Below are 24,067 nucleotides of genomic sequence, written 5' to 3' on the forward strand. Positions count from 1 at the left end.
CAGTGAGTCAGTTCGTAAGTTTTTGTGTATATGTTTCGTTGCCTAATAGCTTTAACATGCGGCGTCTCTAACGTGAGGTTCTTCGTCATTCTACTTGCCTACCTCACCTTTGTCTCGCGGAGGAAGGAAGCAGCAGACTCTAATGATGGTTTATCCACCAAACTATTACTGAGAGAATAGCATGATATGATTTGATTTGCGGACTTCCCTCCTTCTTCGTGAATCATTCTTTGTACTAATATACAAACATCACAACCGCTCATTCTTCAGTCTCTCATCTTGTCATGCTTGTCCTCGTCCCTGTGTGTGTGTGTGTGTGTGTGTGTACTCTAGTCATTCCGCTACTTCTGTGAGAGTCATCACGCCTTGTTCTCTTCAATTGTCGGTCTCTCAGGTGTATTTTAATGTACTTGTAATGTATAATAAAAGAAATACTGTGAAGGATAAAAGGTAATTAAAAAAGAAGCAAAGGTCATCACGGGGCTTTTACTCAAATAAAATTGACATCAAGAAAAAGCATTAAAAAAGAACGGACGCCAAAGTAGAAAAAGGGTGTTTTTGTGTGACGTGCCTCGAGACAGAGACGGTAAAAAGTCAAGGCACAGATGAAACATTAAAATACCGCTCGTAAAAAGGCGCGAGGTAATAAAATCGACCGTGTGAAAAATGAACAACGTATTTGATAATTTAACCAGCAAATAAAAGCCTCGACCATTTCACGCGCTTCATCACTCAGGCTCTCTCTCTCTCTCTCTCTCTCTCTCTCTCTCTCTCTCTCTCTCTCTCTCTCTCTCTCTGTAGTAGTAATAATTGTCATATGATAAATTATTCACAGCACTTCATATTTTATCGTCTTTTTCACATCGTACCCTCTTACACAACCTGTCATTCACACGGTCTTCCTCCACACTGTAACCTGCTTTCTTCCACTTCCAGAAACTTGCATTCCCTCCACTTCTACAAACTTTCCTTCTTCCACCTCCAAAAACTTGCCTTATTCCACCTCCTGCTTCCACTTCCTCGTGTATTCTCCTCTCCTCCCCGTCCGTCCTTTCCAAAACTTTCCTTCCTCTCTCCATGACCTAACACCTTCCGCTATATTTGATCACCCCGACAGCAGTGACTCGTCTCTCTGGTACACGAGTAAATCTTTCTCCATATCCTTTGACTTACACTCCCCCTGCCGTCATATTTCACGTAACTCTTCACTGCTCCTCATTAACCTGTCACAGCTTTGGTGAATTTTTATGTTATCAATAATTTTAAAGATATTTTTGTACTTTTTTTTCAGAGTAGCTTAGAAAAGATGAAATTAAACATATGTTCTCTCAAACTATGCTTTACAATGTTCTGCATGTTGGCAAAGGATAGCCATAGTAGTAGAGGGTTGGAAGGTGACCCTCGCAGGTCCCATTCACTGACCACACTCACCAAACCAACTCCGGAACACAGGACTGATTCCGCGTGTCCACCTTCATATGACTTAGATTATTCAAGAGAGGCGTGTGAAGACATCGCTGGAATTATCATTACCCAGCACGATTTGAACCTTACATTAATCTTCATATTTATCCATCTAGTAGCCGAAGCGGTAATGAAAGGGATCTTCCTGTATTTTTCTCAGTAGTTTCTTTACCAGCCTCCTTTATGTGAAAAAAAAGAAAGAAAACAAACCTGACACCCCCCCCCCAAAAAAAAAAAAACATAAGAAAACTGAGAAAACAAAACTACTCGTCGCATTCTTCACCTTTCTCACGAGCCACCTTCCTCCTTCCCCAGAGTCTACTGACGGCGCTTATTCGAGGCTCCGGGGAGGTGAGCGAGGAGTCGGCCCGCCAGTTCGAAGCTTGGTGGGCTGTACATGTGTCCCGCCCGCCCACCGCCGCCCACGTCATGACACCCCCGCACCACGTTCACGCCCGCCCACACCCACTAGAGAAGTTGCCGCCGGAGCCTTTGCATCCCGCTATTCAGGTTTGTTGATTTTGATGATGTTGTTATTGTTGTTGTTGTTGTGGTGGTGGTTACCGTAGAAAGAGAGAGAGAGAGAGAGAGAGAGAGAGAGAGAGAGAGAGAGAGAGAGAGAGATTAATTAGTTGTATCTATATTATTTAAGGATTCAAAGGAAAGACTTGTATGTATGCAGATGTGTGTGTGTGTGTGTGTGTGTGTGTGTGTGTGTGTGTGTGTGTGTGTGTGTGTGTGTACATACGATTTTTTTAAGTCATAAAAATAAAATAACAAATCAGTAAATAAATAATAAATACACAAATAAAACCAAATAAATAAACAATGAGGGCCATCAACAGCTCCACACTTTTCCCTTTCTTATCCTTCTTTATCTCCTTTTTTTCTTCTTTGTCCTTTTATTTTCTGTGGAGTGGCTTTAATTGTGATGTGGATTATTTTACGTGGCGTTACCTGTTGGATATTAAGTCTTTGTCTGCCTGTCTGTCTGTCTGTCTATGTATGTATTCATCTGTCTATCTGTCCAACTCTCTCTCGATCTATCTCTGCATCCATCCATAATTTTTTTTCTCTCATATTAATTTCTTTTCTTTATTTCTTAATTTCTTTTCTTTCATTTTCTTATTTTTTCCATCCATTCTTTAGTTTCCCTGCCTTGTTATCTTTTTGTATAAGTTTGTTTATATGATTATCTCTCTTTTTAATTTCTTTCTTTCTTCCTTTTTGTCCGCCTTTTCTTCTTTCCTTCCTTCTTCCTTTTCCTTTTTCGTTCTCAATGTGCATCTATCTGCCTTTCGTTGCGTCTATCATATTTTCTTCCTCTCCTTTATTTCCTTATCACTTTCCTTCGTGCTGTTATCTTAAATCTTGTTCCCTCGTTCATTCAGCTCTACTTTTTTTGTATATATTTCTTGTTTTTGCTTTCTCTTTCTTTCATTCTTTCTCTCTTGCTTATATTTCACACAAATGCCTTTTCTTTTTCATGGAGGGCGAAGAGGAAAAGGGGGAGGAGGAGGGAAATAAGAAGCTGTTAGAGTAAAAGGAGGAAAAGGAGAATGAGTAAAAAAAAAATTTAAAAAGGAGAAGAGAAAGACGAGAAAAAGCAAGAGAAGAAAAGGAGGAGGAGGAATAAGTAGAAATACATAGAAAGAACGGATAACAAATATGGGAAGAACAGAGGAGGCGGTGGTGGAGGAGTAGCTCTGGAGATAATGGAGAAAAGGAAAGATGAGGAAAAGGATGAGGAAAGGAAAGAGGAGAAGGAGAAAGTGGTGGTGGTGGTGGTGGTAGAGGAAAGGGAAGAGGAGATGGTGATGGTGGTGGAAAAGAAGGAAAGGGAAGAGGAGGAAGAAGAAAAAGAGGTGGTGGTAATAGAGAAAAGTGAAGAGGAGGAGGAGGAGGAGAAGGAGGCGTTGGTGGTGGTGGAGGAAAGTGAAGAGGAGAGGAGGAGGAGGTGTTGGGGTAGTGGAGGAAAATAGAGGAAAAGGAGGAGCAGAAGGAGGAGGAGGTGGTATTGGAGGAAAGTGAAGAGGAAGAGGAAGAGATGGTGGTGGAGGAGGAGGAGGAGGAGGAGGAGGAGGAGGAGGAGCATTACGTAAGTGTGGTGAACAACAAGCTTTTGTAGAAGGAAAAAATCTAGACTTATTTTAGTTTTAAATTAACTAAATTTTTCTATATAGTAGTTTTCTTTTTCGCTTTTTTATCAACTTCTCTATAAATCACAAAATACTGTCGCGATGATTTATTTATTTATTTATTTATCTATCTATCTATCTATCTATTTTTATTATCGTCCTTGTGTTTCACCTTTTTTTTTTTATTTATTTTTTCTGCCATTTTTAGTATACCAGATCAGCTGTTTTTTTTGTTTTTTTTTTATCGAGTATTTTTGCATTACGTATCATTTAACAATTAGGAAGCTGATTAATGTTTACTTTATACGTGAGAACGGCTTTTTTCCACACCTTTTTTTTCTTCATATTTTTTATTCTATTTTCAGTACGGCAATGTCAATTTTTGAGAGTACTTTTGTGATAGATTTTTTCTCCCTCGCAGTTTATTTCCCGTTTTCTTTTCTTGTATTTCACTTGGCTTTTTCTCCCCGCAGACAGAAAAGAGAGGAATGCGAGGCGTGCTGCACTTGAGTTTTGCAGGGGTGAAGGTGGTGGTGGTGGTGGTGATGGTGGTGGAGGGTAGATGAGTAGGTAGAGATGGTAGGGATGGGTGTGGAGTGTGGTTGGATGCTAAAGGGAGGGGCTGAGTACTGGTATGAAGTGGGGAGGGAGAAGGATGTGTGTGTGGTTAGTAGTGAGGGAAGAAAGGAAGCTGTAGATAATGGGGAAGGAAACGAAGGGGATGTGAGTGTGGAATGTGGTAAGGGGTGAAGGTGAGGATAATGGGGAGGGAAGGGGGAGGGATCTGGAGTATAATTGTTAGGGAATGGTAAAAGTATATAAGATCGGGAGAGAAATAGGAAAGGGATGTGGGTTGTGGTTAGTGGTGAGGGAGAGGGAAGGGAGATGTGACTGGTGAGAAGAGAAATGGAAGGGAGGTGTCTGTAGTAGAGGAACGATAGGGAGGTGATGGGAGTAGTTACTAGAGACTATACTTTATAGAGGGCGGCACCTTCAATTGCCCCTTTTTTTATTTATTATTTTTTTTTTTTTTATCGTGAAAGACCAGAGCCAGTTTCACTTAAAAAATAATAAATAATACAGTAATGCAGAAGAGGGAGTAGATAAAGGGAAGCGTGAAGCGAGTGGAAGAAGTGGAGGGAAGTGCGCGGGAATCGTGGATCACTACCTGCTGACCACTTTATGAGACTCACCGGCACCGTCACTGTTACCAAGATGGCGTGTCTGCTACTTTCACTGCCTGTACTCGCTCACAGTCTTTACTCTCCGAGGAAGGCAGAATGCGGAACTTTAACCCTTCCGCTGCTACCTGTCACAACTCTCCTTAATTACTGATCACTCTGAGACATCTTTTCTTGTTCTTCACTCACTTCCGAGCATTGTACTTCCCAGAAATTGCATAATCTTTTCTTTTTCATCCCTTTCTCTCTTATAAAAGATTCCACGCATTTCTTGTAGTGCTGTGAGTTTTTGTATATTGCAGTGAAAGGGTTTATTAAAGTAACAATGTAGAAGTACCTGTTTTATCTTGCGTTTCTTTTTTCTTACTCCTTTTACTGTTTGCCAATTTCTTTATATAATTTCTTTTAATCTCCTTTTTTATGTATGTCCTTTCTTGCGTCTACAACATTCTACACACTGAGGTATCAACACACTCTTCAATAAAACTGCACTCCCTGAAAAAAAAAAACAAAGTCAACCCCGTACATCTTACTATCACTGTCATTACTATAACCACCACCGCCACCACCACCACCATCACCACCACTGTATACAAATCTTCATAATATTCTTCCATTGATACAATTGTCCTAATGTATCCTGAACAAACTGAATAGATAAAAAAAAAAAAGTACCATTCAGGGAGACACGTATATGCTTTAGGGAATGGACGAATAAATGAATAAAACTAAATAACCTAATAATTAAACAGATATACGAATAGGAGAATAGATAGATAATTAGAAACGTAGATTCGTAGATAGATAAGTGAACTGGTAGATGATAAATTATATAAAAGAAGGAAACAGTCGGCGGTGATGGAACCCGATTGTTAAGAGATACTGCGAATCTGTACAATTTTTCCTCTCTCTCTCTCTCTCTCTCTCTCTCTCTCTCTCTCTCTCTCTCTCTCTCTCTCTCTCTCTCTCTCTCTCTCTTGTTCTATTTTATTCTCCCTGTCTTTTTTTTTCTTTCCAGCACGTTTCTATATTTATTTTCTGTCTTTACTTGTCACATTCATTCTTGCTATTTTGCACGACTTTTCTTTCTCTTATCTTTTGTTCTTTCTGCTCTTTTCTCTCTCTTTTTTCCCGTCTTTCTCATTTCTTTAGCTATTCTTTGCCAGTGTGTGTGTTTTTTTTTCATGTTTTCCTTTTTTCTACCTAATTTTTTTTTATTATATTTTTTCTTCCTTTTATTTTGTTTCTGAGTTTTGTCTTTTTTTTTTTGTCTAGTTTTGTTGACTTATTTCTTCTGTTTCATTCATTTTTTTTCCTTTTTTTTTCTTTTCTTTCTTACTTCCTTCGTTTTTCTCCTTTTCTCCCTTTTTTCGTTCTTTCTTTCTTGCGGCTGTTAGTAAAATGATTAGTGCAACGCGAAGAAGAAGGGGGTGGGAGAGAGAGAGGGAGAGGGGTGTTCTTAACCTTCCTGCTACCTTCCCAACTCCCTCCACCTTTCCCTTATCCCTCCCTGTCTGTCTGTGTAAGTTTCGGGTGGCTCATTGGTTCTGTGTTTGACTCAAATTTGAAAGGTTTCCAGTTCGACCCTCGCTCCCGGGAATTTCTAGGAGGAGGAAGTAGCGCTCTCTCTTCTAGCCCGTGTTGGCGCTTAATGACAGTTAATTCAGTCAGTCTGTCTGTACATCTTCCAGGGTTCCTTTGTCTGTTTATGTGTTTGTCTGTCTGTCTGTCTGTCTGTCTGGCCATCCATCTATCTGTCTGTCCGTCATTCTAGCTATCTGTCTACTTTCCTCTCTCTCTCTCTCTCTCTCTCTCTCTCTCTCTCTCTCTCTCTCTCTCTCTCTCTCTCTCTCTCTCTCTCTCTCTCTCTCTTACATTCATTTTGTTCTTATTCTTGCTCTTTTTCCGTTTCTTCCATCTCTTCTTCCCTCTCCTCCTCCTCCTCCTCCTCCTCCTCATCATCATCATCATCATCATCATCATCATCATCCTTCTCCTCCTCCTCCTCCTCCTCCTCCTCCTCCTCCTCCTCCTCCCCGTGTTGAGGTGGTCCCGTCCCTTCCCGGCAGACGGTGGGCAGCCAGTACGGCCCGCAGAAGACCAGGATGAGGACGAGCTTTGACCCTGAGCTGGAGTTGCCGAGGCTGCAGCGATGGTTTGGAGAGAATCAACACCCGACCCGCCTTCAGGTGAGTGAGAGCTGTGTGTGTGTGTGTGTGTGTGTGTGTGTGTGTTAGTTCCTGTTGAGAAATAAGGGAGGAAGGAGTGGAAAAAGAAATGGATGAATGAATATAAGTGGGGAGGATGAATGAATGGAGGATTTCAAGACGGATGGAAAGAGAGAGGAAAGAAAAGAAGAGAAGGGCAAGAAGAAAGGAAGGGAGTAATGGAATGAAGGAAGAAAGTAAATGAGGTACGAAAGAGTAAAAGGGAAGGCTATTAAGGTAAAGAAGGGAGGAAGAGAAAGACTACAGCGCTCGGTACAAAGAAACCAGTCATTAAAAAAAAAAATGCTGAAAAGTACCACATGAAAACCATTACAGTACTAATATGTTTTCCTAAAGGTACGTATGTATGTACGCATGTATACAAGTACGTAGCAGTGTCATTATTATCACCCACTTCATTATTAATCTTGACAGTGCTATAATTCCTGGGCTTATTTGTATATGTAAAGTGCGTGAATGTTTTGTGAGTTACTTGTTCCTTTAATACTTCCAACTGCCTCCATCCCAGCCTACCCAACTCATCCTGTCCCCTCTCTCCCTGGAAAATGCACATGTTAGCCGTATTTCAGCTTTCTGGAGTTTAGTAAACTAGTTGGCCTCATGCCCTCTTAGCCAGTGACAGCACAGGAGTCAGCCATGCCGCCAGACTGGAAAGGGAGGGTAGGTAGGGAGTGATGTCTGTAGCGAGCGGCGCGTCTTGAGCTCCAGGCCGACTTCGCCAGCTCAGATCGTCAGGAAACTTTTTTTTTTTTTTTTTGCTCTCTCTCTCTCTCTCTCTCTCTCTCTCTCTCTCTCTCTCTCTCTCTCTCTCTCTCTCTCTCTCTCATTCTCTCACTCTCTCTCTCTCTCGATATTATATTACAATATACGTGTAAACATGAGTACAACTTTATATTTTCGCTATGATCCTATGTATCTAATCCGTTGTACTGTAAAGCTGTACATACGTTCTTTTATTTTTCCTTTTCCGATTTCAGTCAGATCTAATGCGCTCCTGATATTTTTTTTTTTTTTTTTGCGCATTAACCTTCACTCATCCTTTGTATTTCACGGCGTCATATGACTTCATTATTGCGGCACCTTAAACCAATCAGTTCATCATTTCGTTAATAATTATTCAATCAATCAATCAATCATCAATAATTTTCCTTATATTCCTGAAACATTTACCTTCCTGCATGAGGCATAGGTGACCTGCCGCTCCACCAGAAGTGCTCCTTCACCTGTAGGTTTGTGACTCAGGTTGTCATTGGTGTTGAGAAGGCCATGAAACAGAGTTCCTTCTTTATTATTCTGTCTTGTACTCACAGAAGTCTAATAGGTAATATAAAGGTGCATGCCAAATTTATAGAGACTTCCTTGGACACAGTAATGCTTAGGAAGGCATTCATGGGAACACAGGGAGGTTTAACTAGCAATTTAAAGGTTGTTCTAAGGTTTGTAAAGTCTTCCTTGGACACTGTAAAGTTTCATTATGATTAAAAGTTTTAGGAAGGATTTTTTGCTGCGCAGTAAAGTCTCATAATGGTTAAAATAAAGACAAATACACAGTAAAGTTTAATTGGTATTATGAAAAGTGATTACGAGCTTTATTATTCTAATGGGTAATATAAAGATGAATGCAAGATTTATGGAGATTACCTTGGACACAGTAATGGTTTGGTTGGTAATATGAAGGTGATTACAAGCATTATAAAGACTTCTATAGAAACAGTGAAACTTAACTGGTAATATAAAGGAAATTACTTGCCCTTTAGGGACCTATAAATTCAGACTACCTATACAAACCTTTATTTCTTTCTCTCACCACCTTACTGGCAGATGGTGGCGGTCCCTGCATTCCTTTCTGCACTGTTAAACCTTACGTACATCTTTGCCGTCCTTTGTTCGCGTCTGGAAATCCTGAAGTTGGTGCATTTTCCTTCATGTTTATTTTCCAGTGTTCACTTTTCAATTTCGTCTCGCATCCCTAGAAAGTCAAATTCATTTTTTTGTTCAATCACCACCGCCGCCGTACAGCTCAGCGTTCCTTCCCTCCCGCTGCACGAGGCCGCGCGCCCCGCCCAGCAGATCCCGTAGGGCCCAGCCAGGCGGTGCTCCCGAGGCCCCAAGACTTTCTTTCTGGACAAAAATAAATGAGACAAGATCCCCAGCCCAGCCTCCCCCTCGTGCGTGGCGGGGACTCGTGCAGCAGGCGGTGGGCGAGAGCGTCTCACTCACCCCTGCTCCACTGCATACATTAATTCTGAAAGTAGAGAAAAGAAAAGAAAAATGAGAGGGAGAGAAGATACATAGATGCGTAGCCAGCCAGCTCGACGCGGGGCAAGGGGGACGGGACGAAATTATCAAGGAAACACGGAGCAAAGTAGCAAATAGTAGTGGAAGTTGTATTAATAGTAGTAGTATAGCAATAGTAGTGATAATAATAATAATAATAATAATAATGATAATGATAATTAACAACAACAACAACAACAATACACAAACGTCATAGTAAACAACCATTCACTAACCTGCCGTCTCCCTCTGTCTCCTCCCCTTCAGATCCAGCAGTACGTGGCGGAACTCAACGCCCTGGAGTCTCGTCGGGGCCGCAAGCCGCTAGACATCAGCAACGTGGTGTATTGGTTCAAGGTGAGGAGAACCAGACAACACAGGGGCGTGACGGGTGTGTGAGCATGAGAGAAATGGTAGGGTCAGTCATCAGGGAAGGGAATGGGGCCTTTCTTTAAGTAGGGGTGGGGGATGGTGGGATATGTGAGCAGGGTAGGAAGTAGGGACGGGATGAGAGGAAGGGTGAAGGGGAATGTTATGTTGAGGAGTGTTGGGCGTGTTAGCAAGGGTGTTTAAAACTGTGTGCTAGACTGTCACTCTTATCTAGAATGAAACGCGACCTGCCCAGCCCAGAGAGTATTCTGTCGGTGGTGGTGGCAATAGACGTCTTCCATGCCTTCCTCCCTTCTCCATCCCGCCTTCCTACCTCCACTCAAACCCCCGTCACTCGCCGAACCAGACTTTGCTTGTCCTCTCGTCTGCCGGCCGTGCTGGGGGGCCACTGGTGGGACACCTGCATGCATACAAGTATCAGGAATAACTCTATTTAGGGAGCTGCCTCTCTCCGCTGTACGTGTGTGATGGCGGGTGTTTGTTTGTGTGTCTGGAGGACGAGTGTGAGCGTCCGCCGCTTCCCCTCACTGTCCGCTGTCCCATCCCCAGAACGCGCGGGCTGCCTACAAGCGGCAGGAGTTCCGCACCTTCAATGGTCTCAAGTCGCCGCCGCCGCAGGACGAGACGAGCGTCAGTGATAACGAAGACGCCACCGCTGCTTCCACAGCCTCCGCCGACCCTTACCCCGGCCCGCCCCCCTCACACCACCCGGCGGGGCCCTCCCCGCCCCCGACCACCACCCATGACCACCCGCATTCCCACCAGTCACAACAACAACAACAGCAGCAACAACAACAACAACAACAGCAACAACAGCAACAGCAACAACAGCAACAACAATCTCAACAGGAAGAAAATCAGGTATGGTATTAGCTGTCCTCAAGAAGCACTAAGAACATTCAGGGAGGCTCTCGCTCACCTGCACCCGTCATGTTCATCGGGTCATTACTGTCTTGCCTCGATAATTCACACACTTCAGGAATAACAACCTTTTCTTACATTGCTTCGACGTGAGAAGTATTACTCATGTCTTCTACTACTCTTCTGCAGGAGGATGATGAGTCTCGGCCGCCCGGCTCGGATCCACCTGAGAGCTTGCAGGGACGCAGCCAGACGGCAGGAGGGAGTTCCGGCGGCCAGAACTCCGGCGGGGAGCGATGCCAGGCGGAGAGCGACGTGGACATGAGTGAGGACGAGGACGAAGTGCGGTCACGGGACAGCGTCAGCGTCACTCTGGAGAGCAAGGTGAGGATGTGACGAGGCTGATGCGCCTCCACTCTGCAACACCTTCCACACACTCCATGACTTCACCTGGCGCACTCCACAACGCTAACTCGCATCCACTCCACGGCTTCACCTCGCACGCACTCCACATCGCCTCCTCTTTCACTCCACAACGATAAATCGCTTCCACTCCATAGCATCACCTAACACCTTCCACAACGTCTCCTTGCATCCACTCCCCTTAGTTTGTCAACACACACACACACACACACACACACACACACACACACACACACACACACACACACACACACACACACACACACACACACATTAACACCCCCTGCACTGCCTTAACTCATTCCATACTTAATTGCACACTTTCAAGTACGCTATACACGCCGACACTCACCCCAACACCTACACATACGGTCCCTCACATTTATTTATACACACTACACACTCTCTATCCTTTGGACTCTTCTTCCATTTAATGCTTCTAAATCTATTCACTCACCTCAGCCACACACTTAATCAACTACGCACCCTACTTAACCCATTCTCTTATAAAAACTGGCTTCTCTCTGTACATTTCTTAGATACCATAACAGGGTGTTTACATGTTATCTTGCAACTGAGTTTATGCATTGGTGCGGCACAAGCTTTCCTCAGGAGACATGAAACTCAGTCAATTACTAATTACCCTTTCTTTTCAGAGAGAGAGAGAGAGAGAGAGAGAGAGAGAGAGAGAGAGAGAGAGAGAGAGAGAGAGAGAGAGAGAGAGAGATTATTAGGTACCTGAGTAATACCAGTCATTGCATTGGCTGAAGAATCATGAATGGCGATGCGATATCAGGGGCAGTGGTGTTGACGTCGTATAGTTGCCGTCTGACTGGTCAGGGATACGCGTTCTGCAAAAGACTAGTACTTATGATAGCTTTTGCTCTTTCTAGTGTTCCCCTCCGCCTGTGGTGTCTCCTGGCGCCCTGTCGTTGCCACCCTACCCGCCGCTCACGGGACTGGGCCAGGCTGGCATGGAGCGCCTGCCCTACCCTGTGGTGCCTGGCTCTCTGCTGCAGCATTCCATGATGTATATGGCTCACTACATGCCGCAGGTGGGTCTCGTGATTTATCTAAGTGTGGCGGGAATATTGTTTGCGTGTATCGCTCAGCCTATACGTGTCAGAGTTCCTCTCATTCTTTTTTCTCCCTCTTTCCACACTCAGGTGTCACCTTTCTCCGGCGGCCTCGGGAGCAGCGGACCGCCGGAGGAGCGGCGCAAAAGGAATCGGACGTTCATCGACCCGGTGACAGAGGTGCCGCGCCTGGAGCAATGGTTCGCCATCAACACTCACCCCAGCCACAACCTCATTCTCAAGTACACCGAAGAGCTCAACCGCATGCCCTACCGCCAAAAGTTCCCGAAACTCGAGCCGAAAAATGTTCAGTTTTGGTTTAAAAATCGACGTGCCAAGTGCAAGCGGCTGCGGGTGTCCATGTGAGGCGCGCCGTGGTAGACTCCGCTGCGAGGCACAACACGCGGAGTTACTCGTCTGATGGAGTGACTTGGGGTGGTGGAGTGACTTGGGGTGGCAGCCTCTCGTGGGGCTCAAATTACGGGTCGCAGCAACTTGAAGGTCACCTCTCCTCAGAGTGAGGGCCTCGCCACCCCTGGACGCCCGTGTGCAGGGGCAGGCCGCGCGCCGCTGGGTCACTCACCGTACGCCGCGTGACGTGTTAAAAATTGTTGATGCGATAAAGTGACGGTCGGCGAGGTTTGAGTACCGACGCTTGTGTCAACACTTACGTTCGTTCACGATGCCAAAATTACATCCGGTGGAAAATACTTGTTACTATATTGAATACTATATTTGTCATTACTGAAGTGGAATTAGTGCAATACCCTACTCTGGAAAGAAAAAAAATGTTTAGCGGGTTCTGCTAAGGTTTCCCTTATGGTGGCTCTTGACTGCCCATCAAGACCTCAGCGGTGAAGCAGCAGGTGGTGGTGGCGGCGGCAGGAGCAGCGGTGTGCCGGGCCTTAGCAGGCTCCACCAGCAACGCCACTCCCATGAGCGGTGGCGGCCTGCTGTCTCTCAGGACAGATGACTCTCGCTCTCTATCACGGGACAACCACGCCAGGATTTGTTAATTAATTTTGTTTGGAATAAGAGAAGTGTCGGATTATCATAAACACATCACTACGTATATTGTTCAGATGGCGCTTTTGTAATAACGCTGATCATTCCAAATTAGAGAAAATATAATTGTGCTGCAGATCGTGAAAATTTGTAATGCATATACACACTAATAGCGGACAAATCTGTCAGCTAGTAAGCCTCGCTAAGCTCTTATCCTATGTTCATGTAAAACTTAAAGGTTTTAGTACGGTTTTGTTGTACGTGGCGTGATGTTGCGGTCCCGAGTGTTACAGCCGCTGCCTCACCGCTGCCAAGCCTGCCGCTGCTGTCGCCGCCAGGGACTGCAGTGGATATACTCATTTCCTTTCCCGTGTCCCCAGGACAGTGAACCAAACGATCGGCAAAGCTGCTATAAATATAACTTCGTGCTGTGTTTTGTTCAACTCGTGCAAGATTGCTGCTAATACGTGTAGGATATGTATATGTATATATATATATATATATATATATATATATATATATATATATATATATATATATATATATATATATATATATATATATATATATATATATATATTAGTGATGAAGAGCAGACGTGGTGTGGCCTCGGCGGGGCGACTGAGCGCCTGTGGCGTGACGTGAGGGCTGCCTCGCCTCCCTGAGCTCAACGATATTGGAAAGAGAAAAAAGATGAAAAAAAAAATCGATTTTTTTTTTTTCACCCAGCTTGCCTGAAGACCCAAGGTGACAGCAGCGCCGCGGCAGGTGCGGCGCGCCGCTCCCAAAACTGTGGTTGGTTCATCGTAGCCGTTCATTATACTTGATGATATTAAGGTACTTAGGATTATGTCTATGTCTGTTCCCTGGAGAGTGTGTATTATTTATTCAGTGTGTGCGTGTGCGTGTGAGCGTCACCGTGCCCGAGATCTAGTCAATAGGCGCCGCCACGCCCTGCAGGGGCTGGGCGGCCGAGGGGCACGGCTCTGATCCCCCTGCGGGACACCACTTCCAGATCCTCTATGAAATAAATTATAAAGGGAGATATCGGTGCGTATAACGTGCAAATGTAATAGACATGTATATTGAGAAATACTCGTACATATATTTGATATGTATCAGTATTTTTGTATTTTGAACGGAATTATCCAGTTTGTTTGGATTAGTAATTACCTCTGCGTCATGTTGCAGTTTGTCGTTCAGCAAAACCTTCACTTCGTGTCGCCTCATTACCAATAGTCACCTCACACCGACTGGCGGCCCCGCGCTGCCAGTCCCGCCGCCATGGTAGTGTCCCCTCCCCCTCCCCTCACGTGTCCGGGCGCCACCCACGCCCCGGCACGCCCCCGTAGATATGGACCGTTTCCCTCTGGTTCTTTGTGATATTTTATTATATACAATACTTGACATGTAAATAAGATTGTTATATATTTCAATTTCTGTGTGTGAGTGTGTGTGTGTGTGTGTGTATGTGTGTGTGTATGTGTGTGTTCCGGTCACTCAGACTCCCCCCCCACCATACTCAACATTTGCATTAAGTCTTTTTAGTCGGCAATGTATTGCAAAAATACACACTCTTCCCCCTCCCAATAAAAAAAAAAATCAACAAAAAACTATCCTAGAAAAAAAAAACAATATAAAATAAATGCAGAAAATATTCCAACAAGAAAAAAAAGTAAATAAATACGAGTGATAACAGTGATGATGACGACGATGGTGGTGACGGTGATGATGGTAATACGTGTAGACCGTGTGTGTGCGTGTGTGTGTGTGTCGGTTCGAATCGTCCCTCTTCCCCACACTTTTTAAACCTCTTGTGTTTCTGTTAGACAAGGAGTCCAGTCAGTGTTGTGTTTGGATTCTGTATATATCCCGTGTTTTGTACGTTGAATGTTTACTAGAAAGCGTTCGTGTAAAGACATTCTAGGGACTAAAGAAAAGAAAATGAAGCAAAAAAAAAAAAAAAAGGGAAGTCAAGTGAGTCTCCCATCCCTTAGATCTCATTTTCTTTCACCAACCCGTCTCTCTCTCTCTCTCTCTCTCTCTCTCTCTCTCTCTCTCTCTCTCTCTCTCTCTCTCTCTCTCTCTGGGTGAGCTCACTGGGTTGTATTGTACATAATGTTAATACAATGTTGTCATGGGGTGAAAAATGTAGTGTTGCTAGCTGTCTCCCCCTCACTCTTTCCCATTCCCCTTATCCTCAGCCCTGCCTTGCCTTCCCTTCTTTCCTCTTCCCCGTGTATCCCACTCCTTCCATTCCTTCAATTACTTTTTCTTCTCATACTATACCGCTCAAGTTGTATGCTTCCACCCAGGTTTCTCTCTCTCTCTCTCTCTCTCTCTCTCTCTCTCTCTCTCTCTCTCTCTCTCTCTCTCTCTCTCTCTCTCTCTCTCTCTCTCTCTCTCTCTGCCTCATTATCTCCCCCATCACTCATTTCTCTAGCACCCCATCATCCCATCACTCTCTCTCTCTCTCTCTCTCTCTCTCTCTCTCTCTCTCTCTCTCTCTCTCTCTCTCTCTCTCTCTCTCTCTCTCTCTTATCTTCCATCTCTTATCTCCTCCCTTTTTTCCCTTACTCCTGTTTCTGACCATTAGATTTTAGCCCACTTCCATCCCTTTCCCCCTTCCCTCACCTCCCTTCCCCTTCCCCTACCCCTGGACGCACTCTCCCTCCTCCCTCTTCCCTCCTCCCTCACCATAACCCACCATCTGGAGGGGTGAGTAAGATGTACTGATTCAAGTGTTGTTCATAATAAAATATGTCACTTCAGCTGGTGTTTTTCTTTGGTACATATTTCCAGATGAGGCTATGAGTGTGAATGTTGTGTGAGTGTGTGGTGCTTTGTCTGGGATTCTTTGTGTGGGATTGTCCGCCTGGTATAGATACAGATAAATATATTTCCCTATGACTTTCACATCAAGGCGCCACATGATTTAAACTTTTACAGCAACCAAAGTTTAAGTAACAAATCACTTCTTCTTCCTCTTTTAGACATATAATATCCTTTAGAGGTAACAAACATCAGCAGCAGCAGCATTAGCAACAACAACAAAGACGTCTATAACGATAACAAGAGAAGGGAATCAGGAATATTCTATACTTACTGTTACACTGTATAATTAATTTTCTTTACTCCTTCAATTCTTCCTCCTTTCGTAAGTGCAACAAGACGAGGAGGAGGAAGAGAAGGAAGAGGAGAGAGGAGGAAGGAAGGTCACCATCTTCCACGGCGGCTTCGTCTCCTGCGCGCTACCCCTTCCCCTTGATAGCTTCCCGGTCCCTGCGATCACCCGCGCAGGCCAACGCGACCATTAATGTTGCTTCTTTCATGTTGGCCAGATTGTGAACAACCGATAACTCAATTATCCTGAGTTAATTGACCGTTAAAAAGGACAAAGTCTTAGCTTTTAGTCCAATTCTTGGTAATAAGGTGGGTGGAAACACGATCAGAAGGCCAGGCGCGCGGCGAGGTTGAAGGGACCAGGTGGGGGAGGGAGGAGGTGGTGTGAGAGGACTGAGCGGGACACGGTAGGGGCAAGGAGGCCTGAGGGAAAAATGAGAGAAGGAATGATAGCTTAGAAGAAAGTAGGAACGGAAGCTGGAAAATTACGCCGTAAGAAGCTTTGGTCGGTGACGATGTGACGCAAGAAAGGAAGGCTTGATGGTGAGGTGACACACACATACACACACACACTTATGTAAAATATATACCTGCATATATAGAAGGGAGTAAAAAAAATGCCATGATCTTGGTTTATTCAGTAAAAATTACAGATCTATACATAATGTATTGGAATAATTGTAAAAAGCCTAATCCTACGCTCATAACGCCTCTATCGTAAAACAGTCTCACAAAACAAAAAAACAAATATATATATATATATATATATATATATATATATATATATATATATATATATATATATATATATATATATATATATATATATATATATATATATATATAAAATAACACAATCTTACTGTTTTCATACCATTCCACTGCCACCATTTCATTTTGTTTTTTACATTTCAATGCATTTCACAAGACTTTAGAAACACTTCCGAGCCGCGCTTCCACTACATTTAAATGACTTTAGTTTAAGTTACACGGCTTTCTAAGGCTGTTTTTTTTATTTTTATAGTTCTAATGACATATTAACGAGTTTTACATTACCAATATCAGAAACAGCCTTGAGAACCAGAGGGATAATCTTTTTGACCTTTGAAAATATTTGTTGTGATGGAGCCAAGCGTTTCCCTAAGCTTGCGCCGCATCGACACGAACACAACACACTCAGTTGTCAACACCGCCACGTCTTGCCATTTCCTTAGTGCCGTGCGGCCTCATTTTTCGTCCTGTAGAGACTATTCAATACCTAGTTCACGTTCTACTCCTGTGTATGGATGCGTGTGTGCCTCAAGTACTAACAGGGGGACGAGGAACGAGGGAGGAAGACGGAAAGACATGGTAAGTTGTGATGTTACAGTTGGTGTTGGTTTGAAATGATTGCTCACACTTAGTAAACCAATTCTTTCATGTTTTGGGTTTCTCACATGGTGTATCTGAGCTTTATGTGTATGTTATTACTGTGGTGAGTGTGTTATTGGTATATATATAATTAGAGAGCGAGGTCATAAGGGATTTTAGGTGTGTGTTGCTGGGAAACGTTCGTATTCCAAGAATATAATTTTCGGCGCCTTACCTCAGCTTGATAGGCTCTAGTAGGGAAAGTTATTGAGGCGTTCAGGGATGTTTTCATGATTTTAGTGAAATTTTAGCAAATATTCTACATCATCAACATGAAAAATACTCAAGAACTCAACTGATCATCTCCGGCCTATGAAAAATAGTACTTAGGACATCCAGAAGCGTTTAAGTATACTAGCCTTCGTCTTCCTCTTTCGCTGCTGTTTCTCGAGTTCGGGGATTGTTCTTATTCACAAACGATTCTTCTCCATTTAAGAATACTACTAGCTCTCGTCTTCTTCCTCTTTCATTACCGTTTCTTTACTGTAGGGATTGTTGCCATTCACATACAAGGCTTCACTTGTGTTCGTGTGTAACTGGAGCTGTCCTACTACAAAGAGTATAAGTCCGGTCATTGCAGCGTTCCAGACTCACTTTTTTTATTCGACCGTTTTCTTACGTAGCAGTCTTGAGCGTCGAGACGAGATGCTGTTTCCACTTCGTATTCAATTAAAACTCAAATGTTTAAACTAAGAATACAAGTATAAACTACAGAGACGAATGCACGTGAGAAAGACTTAAGATTTGCCTGTTACAGGAAGTAGAGTTGTAAGGTAAGGATCGCACGGGCTTCGGTCCAAGTTAACACCGGCGCAGTGCACTTGTTTAGACTTGCCTCGCCCAAATTGCAACTTTCTCTCGCCACAGCCCGCCAACTCCTGCCCTTTCTCACTCACTCCGGCACTTCCACCCCGTTGTTCTTCTGGGATTGGTGTGCTGAAGTAAGGGAAAAGTTGAGATTGTTGAGAGGACGTAATAAATTCTCGTTTCATTTCGTTTTCTAGACATTAGTAAGATGTTTAATAGGGAAGGAATAAGCATTTTTTTTTTTTTTTTCTGTTCAAGTTACTTCTTTTCATCCTCCGGCCAGCCTCTCTTGTTATGTTTTTACCTTCAACCTGATTATGTTAAGTTGGCTTGGTTAAGAATTAGGTTTTTGTCTATCAAAAAGTTTTCCACTTCCCTTCCTAGCACTACCAGCACAAAGGCTACCGGGGTTGCCTCAGTAGGGTCCTAAGTTGTGAGCGCGTTACGGCGGCGGCGCGCTGCAGGAATGTAATGACAACGGTGCTGTTGTGTTGTTTTGTGATGTATTGCATAAGAAATGGTGTTCATGATTGCGTTTTAGCATTTGCTGTGAAAGGTCGTCATGTTGTATACACATTTATATACAGAATACCTGAGTTTTTAGAGTATTATCATCAAAGGAAAATATTAGTCTAATGGGTATCAAGAGGAATTATTAAAGTCCTTTGTCATGTATATGCTTCCTAGCAAAACAATTATTTCAGGTATTTTTTGTTATGAATAAATCTACTCCTAAGGCACAGACCCGACCGACGACCATCGCTGGAATTATACTCCGAGGGGAAAAGTGTAGACACTAATAATTTGTAATATTTTGAAGTTAGTTGTTATGTTGGAGAAAAGTGCATTCATCTGTGAGGCACTTTACCTGACATGCCGTGTGTGTGTGTGCGTGCGTGTGTGCGTGGCGCGGGGCTGTGAAGGGGCTGCAGGGGAGAGCTCTTAGCATCACCACTACTAGTCACCACCACTCATCATCATCATCATCATCATCATCATCATCACCATCATCCTCAGCTTGTATAGTTTCCCTGCAGGACAAAAGCCTCCTTAATGTTCTACTCTCATTACATTTTCTTTCTGTTCTTTTTTCTTATAGTTCGTTTTCTATAGCAGTACTGTTAGTGTATTGTTGTATTTCTTTCTGTTTTTATAGACTAGTCAGGTTTCTCTGCATTATCTGACTGTCTTGCCTTTTACCATTTCCTTTTCTGTTAGTCTAGTTGGCCGTTTATTGTATGATTCTTCTTCGTGACAAGCCTCCTCAAGCATTGTTCACCCCCTCATCAGTCTATCTGTTTGTATTCCAAGGCACCCTAGCGAACCGTGCCATCACATCTCCATCTAATTTTGTCTGCCCTTCCATATTTTGTAATCCCTAGTCTGCAATGTTGTGGTGCTATAATTGTCCATCTGTGCATCTCAGCCCTCCATCTCGTTGTCTGCCCGCCGTCCTTTCTTACACCGCCTTAGCAGCCTAGCAAAACGCTTCATCACATCCCTTCATCTCGTTTTGTCTTGTATTCCTTATTCTGTATTTTTTTAGGCTACAAATATGATGTTATAGTTTGGCCATCTATACATCTAACCTCTTCATATAGTTCTCTGCCTACCGTACCTTCTTTCACCGTCATGATATTGTCATTCTGTTACTTTAATTGCTAAATCGAGTTTCCCCTAATTACCTGCAACTTTTGTGACACTTTTTTTTTTTTTTCAGTCTCTTATTCAGTGTACTTTCTGTGTGACCATGCAAATAATTCTTAGAGTGCTCTGAGTGTTAACAAAAGGCAACCATAGCAGTGAAAGGTTATCAGTTCTGCGCATGCCCAGACTTGTTACGTATGGCTCCGTATGAAGCCTCGAGTCTGGGTTCTTGTGACACCACCTTCGCCTTCACGTCCTCCTACAGTAAAGTAATTGTTCTCCATCAAATCTCGTCCCGTCGCTTTGTGAAACGGTATTCGTGTCTTTGTACACGTTACCTGTCACACACACACACACACACACACACACACACACACACACACACACACACACACCTGGGCACTTTTGATGTATAAGTAAAAAAAAGGTAAAAAGTTCTAAGAGGCAATGAATTTTAGTTGAAGCAGGTCACAAAACTTAAGTCTTTTTAATTAGTTTAATCATGGAAACTTACTACGTGTTGTGTATTTTAACATAACAAAGTACAATTGTTTGTAATCTGGCGCAGTAAGGTAAGAATATTGACTAAAGTTCAACAAACACGATGTTTATTTATTCGATTTTTTTTTTTTTTTTTTTTCATCTTAAATATCCATCCGGCGAGTGAGTCAGTTTATATTCTTTACCGGGAAAGATTCGGATTTTATTATATTGTCATCGTTTTTGCTTAGTGGGATTAATATTATTTCGTACTCACTAATTGATATGAATTGAGTAAGTAACTTTGCTGCTGCTGCTGCTGCATTACGTGTTATTGTGATATGTACGAGTTTTGCACTTGATTGGCTTCGTTCTGTTATTCCATTTGTGTTGTTTCGTTATTTTGCAAGGTTGGTTCTTGCAGTGTTTCGCTTGTGTTGCTTATTAGTGCGTTCCTCTGTTTCTGATTCGTACTGTAATTTTTCTTTTCCTTTCCCTTCCTTTTTCTTTTAGTCTACCATTGAGGTGTTTGTTCCACTTAGTCTTTCTTCTCACTTTCCCTCATCGTCCTGTCATCGTCAGGTAATACAGAGTTTCATCCCACGTCCTGCCACCATCGCCTTATCATTAGGGTATAGGTAGTTCCTTCCTCTCCTCCACCCTCTGACTACTTCATGCTGCCCATTATAATCCCTCGCAGTGATATTTTTCATGCTCTCGTTGACCTAAACCCTCAAAAGTCTTATGGACCTGATGGGGTCCCTTCTATTGTTCTCCGAAACTGTGCCTCCGTGCTTGCATCTTGCCTAATCAAACTCTTTCAACTCTGTCTAGTAACATCAGCCTTTCCTTCTTGCTGGAAGTTTGCCTACATTCAGCCTGTTGCTAAAAAGGGTGGCCGTCGTAATACTTTAAACTACCATCCTATTGCTTTAATTACTGCCTATTTAAAGTTTTTTAATCTATCCTCAGCAGGAAGATTCTTAAACATAGAACACTTCACAATCTTCTATCTGATCGTCAGTATTGGTTCCGTCAAGGCCGCTCTATTGGTGATCTGGCTTTCCTTACTGAGTCTTGGTTATCCTCTTTTAGAGGTTTTGGTGAAACTTTTGCTGTTGCCTTTAGACATATCAAAAGCTTTTGATAGAGTCTGGCACAAAGCTTTGATTTCCAAACTACCCTCCTACTTCTATCCTCTCTTTAACTTCATCTCAAGTTTCCTTTATGACAGTTCTATTGCTGCTGTGGTAAAGCGTCACTGTTATTATCCTAAATCTATTAACGGTGGTGTTCCTCAGGATTCTGTCCTGTTATCCACTCTCTTCCTATTATTAATTAATGATTTAAACCAAACTTCTTGTCCTATCCACTTCGCTGATGATACCACCCTGCACTTTTCCATGTCTTTTCATCGACGCCCAACCCTTCAGGAAGTAAACAGTTCACGCAGGAAAGCCACAGAATGCCTGACTTCTGATCTCTCTAAAATTTCTGATTGGGGTAGAGCAAACTTAGTATTGTTCAATGCCTCAAAAACTCAATTCCTCCATCTATCAACTCGCCACAACCTTCCAAACAACTATCCCCTATTCTTCAATGACATTCAACTGTCCGCCTCTTCTACACTGAACATCCTCGGTCTACCCTTTACTTATAATCTAAACCGGAAACTTCACATCTCATCTCTAGCCAAAACAGCTTTTATGAAGTTAGGCGTTCTGATTCGTCTCCGGCAGTTTTTTCACCTCCCCTCCCTACCTGCTAACCCTGTACTGGGGCGTTATCCGTCCATGTATGAAGTATGCTTTACATGTATGGGTGGTTTCCACTCATGCCGCCATTTTAGACAGGGTGGAATCAAAAGGTTTTCGTCTCATCAACTCCTCTCCTCTAACTGACTGTCTTCAACCTTTCTCATCGCCGCAGTGTTGCATCTCTAGCTGTCTTCTACCGCTATTTTCATGCTAACTGCTCTTCTGATCTTGCTAACTGCATGCCTTCCCTCCTCCCGCAGTCTCGCTGCACAAGACTTTCTTCTTTCTCTCAATCTTATTCTGTCCACCTCTCTAATGGAAGAGTTAACCAGTATTTCCAATCATTCATCCCTTTCTCTGCTAAACTCAGGAACTCCTTGCCTGCTTCTGTATTTCCTGCTTCCTATGACTTGAACTCTTTCAATAGGGAGGTTTCAAGACACTTATCCTTCAATTTGCGATGATTCTTTTGACATCTCTTTTGGGACTGGCACCTCAGTGGGATTTCTTTTTTCCTCTTTTTTTTTCCCCCTTGGCCAGTGACCCTTTTACTTAAAAAAAAAAAAAAAAAAAAGTTGATATCACTCCCTCTCATCGTCATTGTTCTCTCTCATCGTCTTATCCTCAGGTTACAAAATTTTAGTCTCACACCTTCCTTTGCCATCTCATCGACACATTATACGCTCTCACCGGCTCGCCAACCCTATCCTGACACGTTACTATTACCACTACCCATTCCTCCTTAACAAATCTGCAAAACACACACACACACACACACACACACACACACACACACACACACACACACACACACACACACACACACACACACACACACACACACACACACACACACACACACACGTCACCTCGTTAAGTAATCTGGACGCAGTCAATCTTGTCATTGCAATATACACTCCACGCACTGATCATTACTTGCTGGAAATGTAATAGACGAGAATTAAATTGTTGACCTGCAAGTTACGTAGTAGTCGTGTAGTCGTAGTAGTAACACGTCTCCTCCTCCTCCTCCTCCTCTTCCTCCTCCTCCTCCTCCTCCTCCTCCTCAGTGCGGCGCATTCATGAACCGTATGATGGAGTTGATGGTGGTGGTGGTGGTGGTAATGGAGAAGGGGTTTTATGACCTCCTTGTTGTGACACATAAGCCACTCAAGACACTTTTGGTAATTATGGGTATTTTTATTTATTTATTTATTTTATTTTTTTTTTTTTGACAGTTCTCTTTTGGGACTGGTATATTCATTTTTTATGTAAGATTATCACTGTCCAAGGGCAACAGAGTGATGAAAAAAATCACATTTGAGTGTCTGGTTCTTAAAGTGAAGTCAAATGGGATACTCAAATTTTGGAGGATAAGTGTCTTGAAACTTCCCTCTTGAAAGAGTTCAGGTGATAGGAAGAAGAAAATATAGACGCAGACTGGGAGTTCTAGTGGGCTTTTTTATTGATTTTTTTTCGTCGTCTCTTTGTTGCTCTTGGCCATAATCCCTGTTACATAAAAATCATTCAGTCATTGCATTCTTGGATTATTTAAGCCCTCCGCGTCATCTTGCTACAGAATTTCCTTTAGTAATCTTTTTTCTTATTTCCTCCATATATATATATCTACTCTCCAACCTTTCTTCTCCTTGCGAATCATTATCCATTACCTCATCTAGTCTCCTTCCTCTCGTCTTCCTTTCCCCCGCCATTTTCCATAAACTGCTCCTCTATAAACCTTTTTCCCAGCAGAAAATGATCAGCCGGTGCGCATGGAGGAGGGGAGATGGAAGTGGGAAG

General features: G+C 43.1%; 2 protein-coding genes across 2 annotated transcripts in view; both read left to right on the forward strand.

Annotated features, from left to right (window-relative positions):
- The window catches only part of LOC135102049 (uncharacterized), a 160,402-nt gene extending 144,588 nt beyond the window's left edge, over positions 1-15,814 (forward strand). Inside the window, exons 6-12 of the mRNA XM_064006704.1 lie at positions 1,780-1,974; positions 6,853-6,972; positions 9,556-9,645; positions 10,228-10,539; positions 10,729-10,923; positions 11,856-12,017; positions 12,129-15,814. Of these exons, the coding sequence (XP_063862774.1) occupies positions 1,780-1,974; positions 6,853-6,972; positions 9,556-9,645; positions 10,228-10,539; positions 10,729-10,923; positions 11,856-12,017; positions 12,129-12,404 (1,350 nt within the window). The 3' untranslated portion in view covers positions 12,405-15,814. The remainder of the gene's footprint in view (positions 1-1,779; positions 1,975-6,852; positions 6,973-9,555; positions 9,646-10,227; positions 10,540-10,728; positions 10,924-11,855; positions 12,018-12,128) is intronic.
- Positions 15,815-17,351: 1,537 nt separating this feature from the next.
- Positions 17,352-24,067, forward strand: part of LOC135102051 (uncharacterized) — an 89,244-nt gene continuing 82,528 nt past the window's right edge. Inside the window, exon 1 of the mRNA XM_064006705.1 lies at positions 17,352-17,516. Within this exon, the coding sequence (XP_063862775.1) occupies positions 17,449-17,516 (68 nt within the window). The 5' untranslated portion in view covers positions 17,352-17,448. The remainder of the gene's footprint in view (positions 17,517-24,067) is intronic.

This window comes from Scylla paramamosain, chromosome 7, assembly GCF_035594125.1.
Source record: "Scylla paramamosain isolate STU-SP2022 chromosome 7, ASM3559412v1, whole genome shotgun sequence".
Taxonomy (NCBI): domain Eukaryota; kingdom Metazoa; phylum Arthropoda; class Malacostraca; order Decapoda; family Portunidae; genus Scylla; species Scylla paramamosain.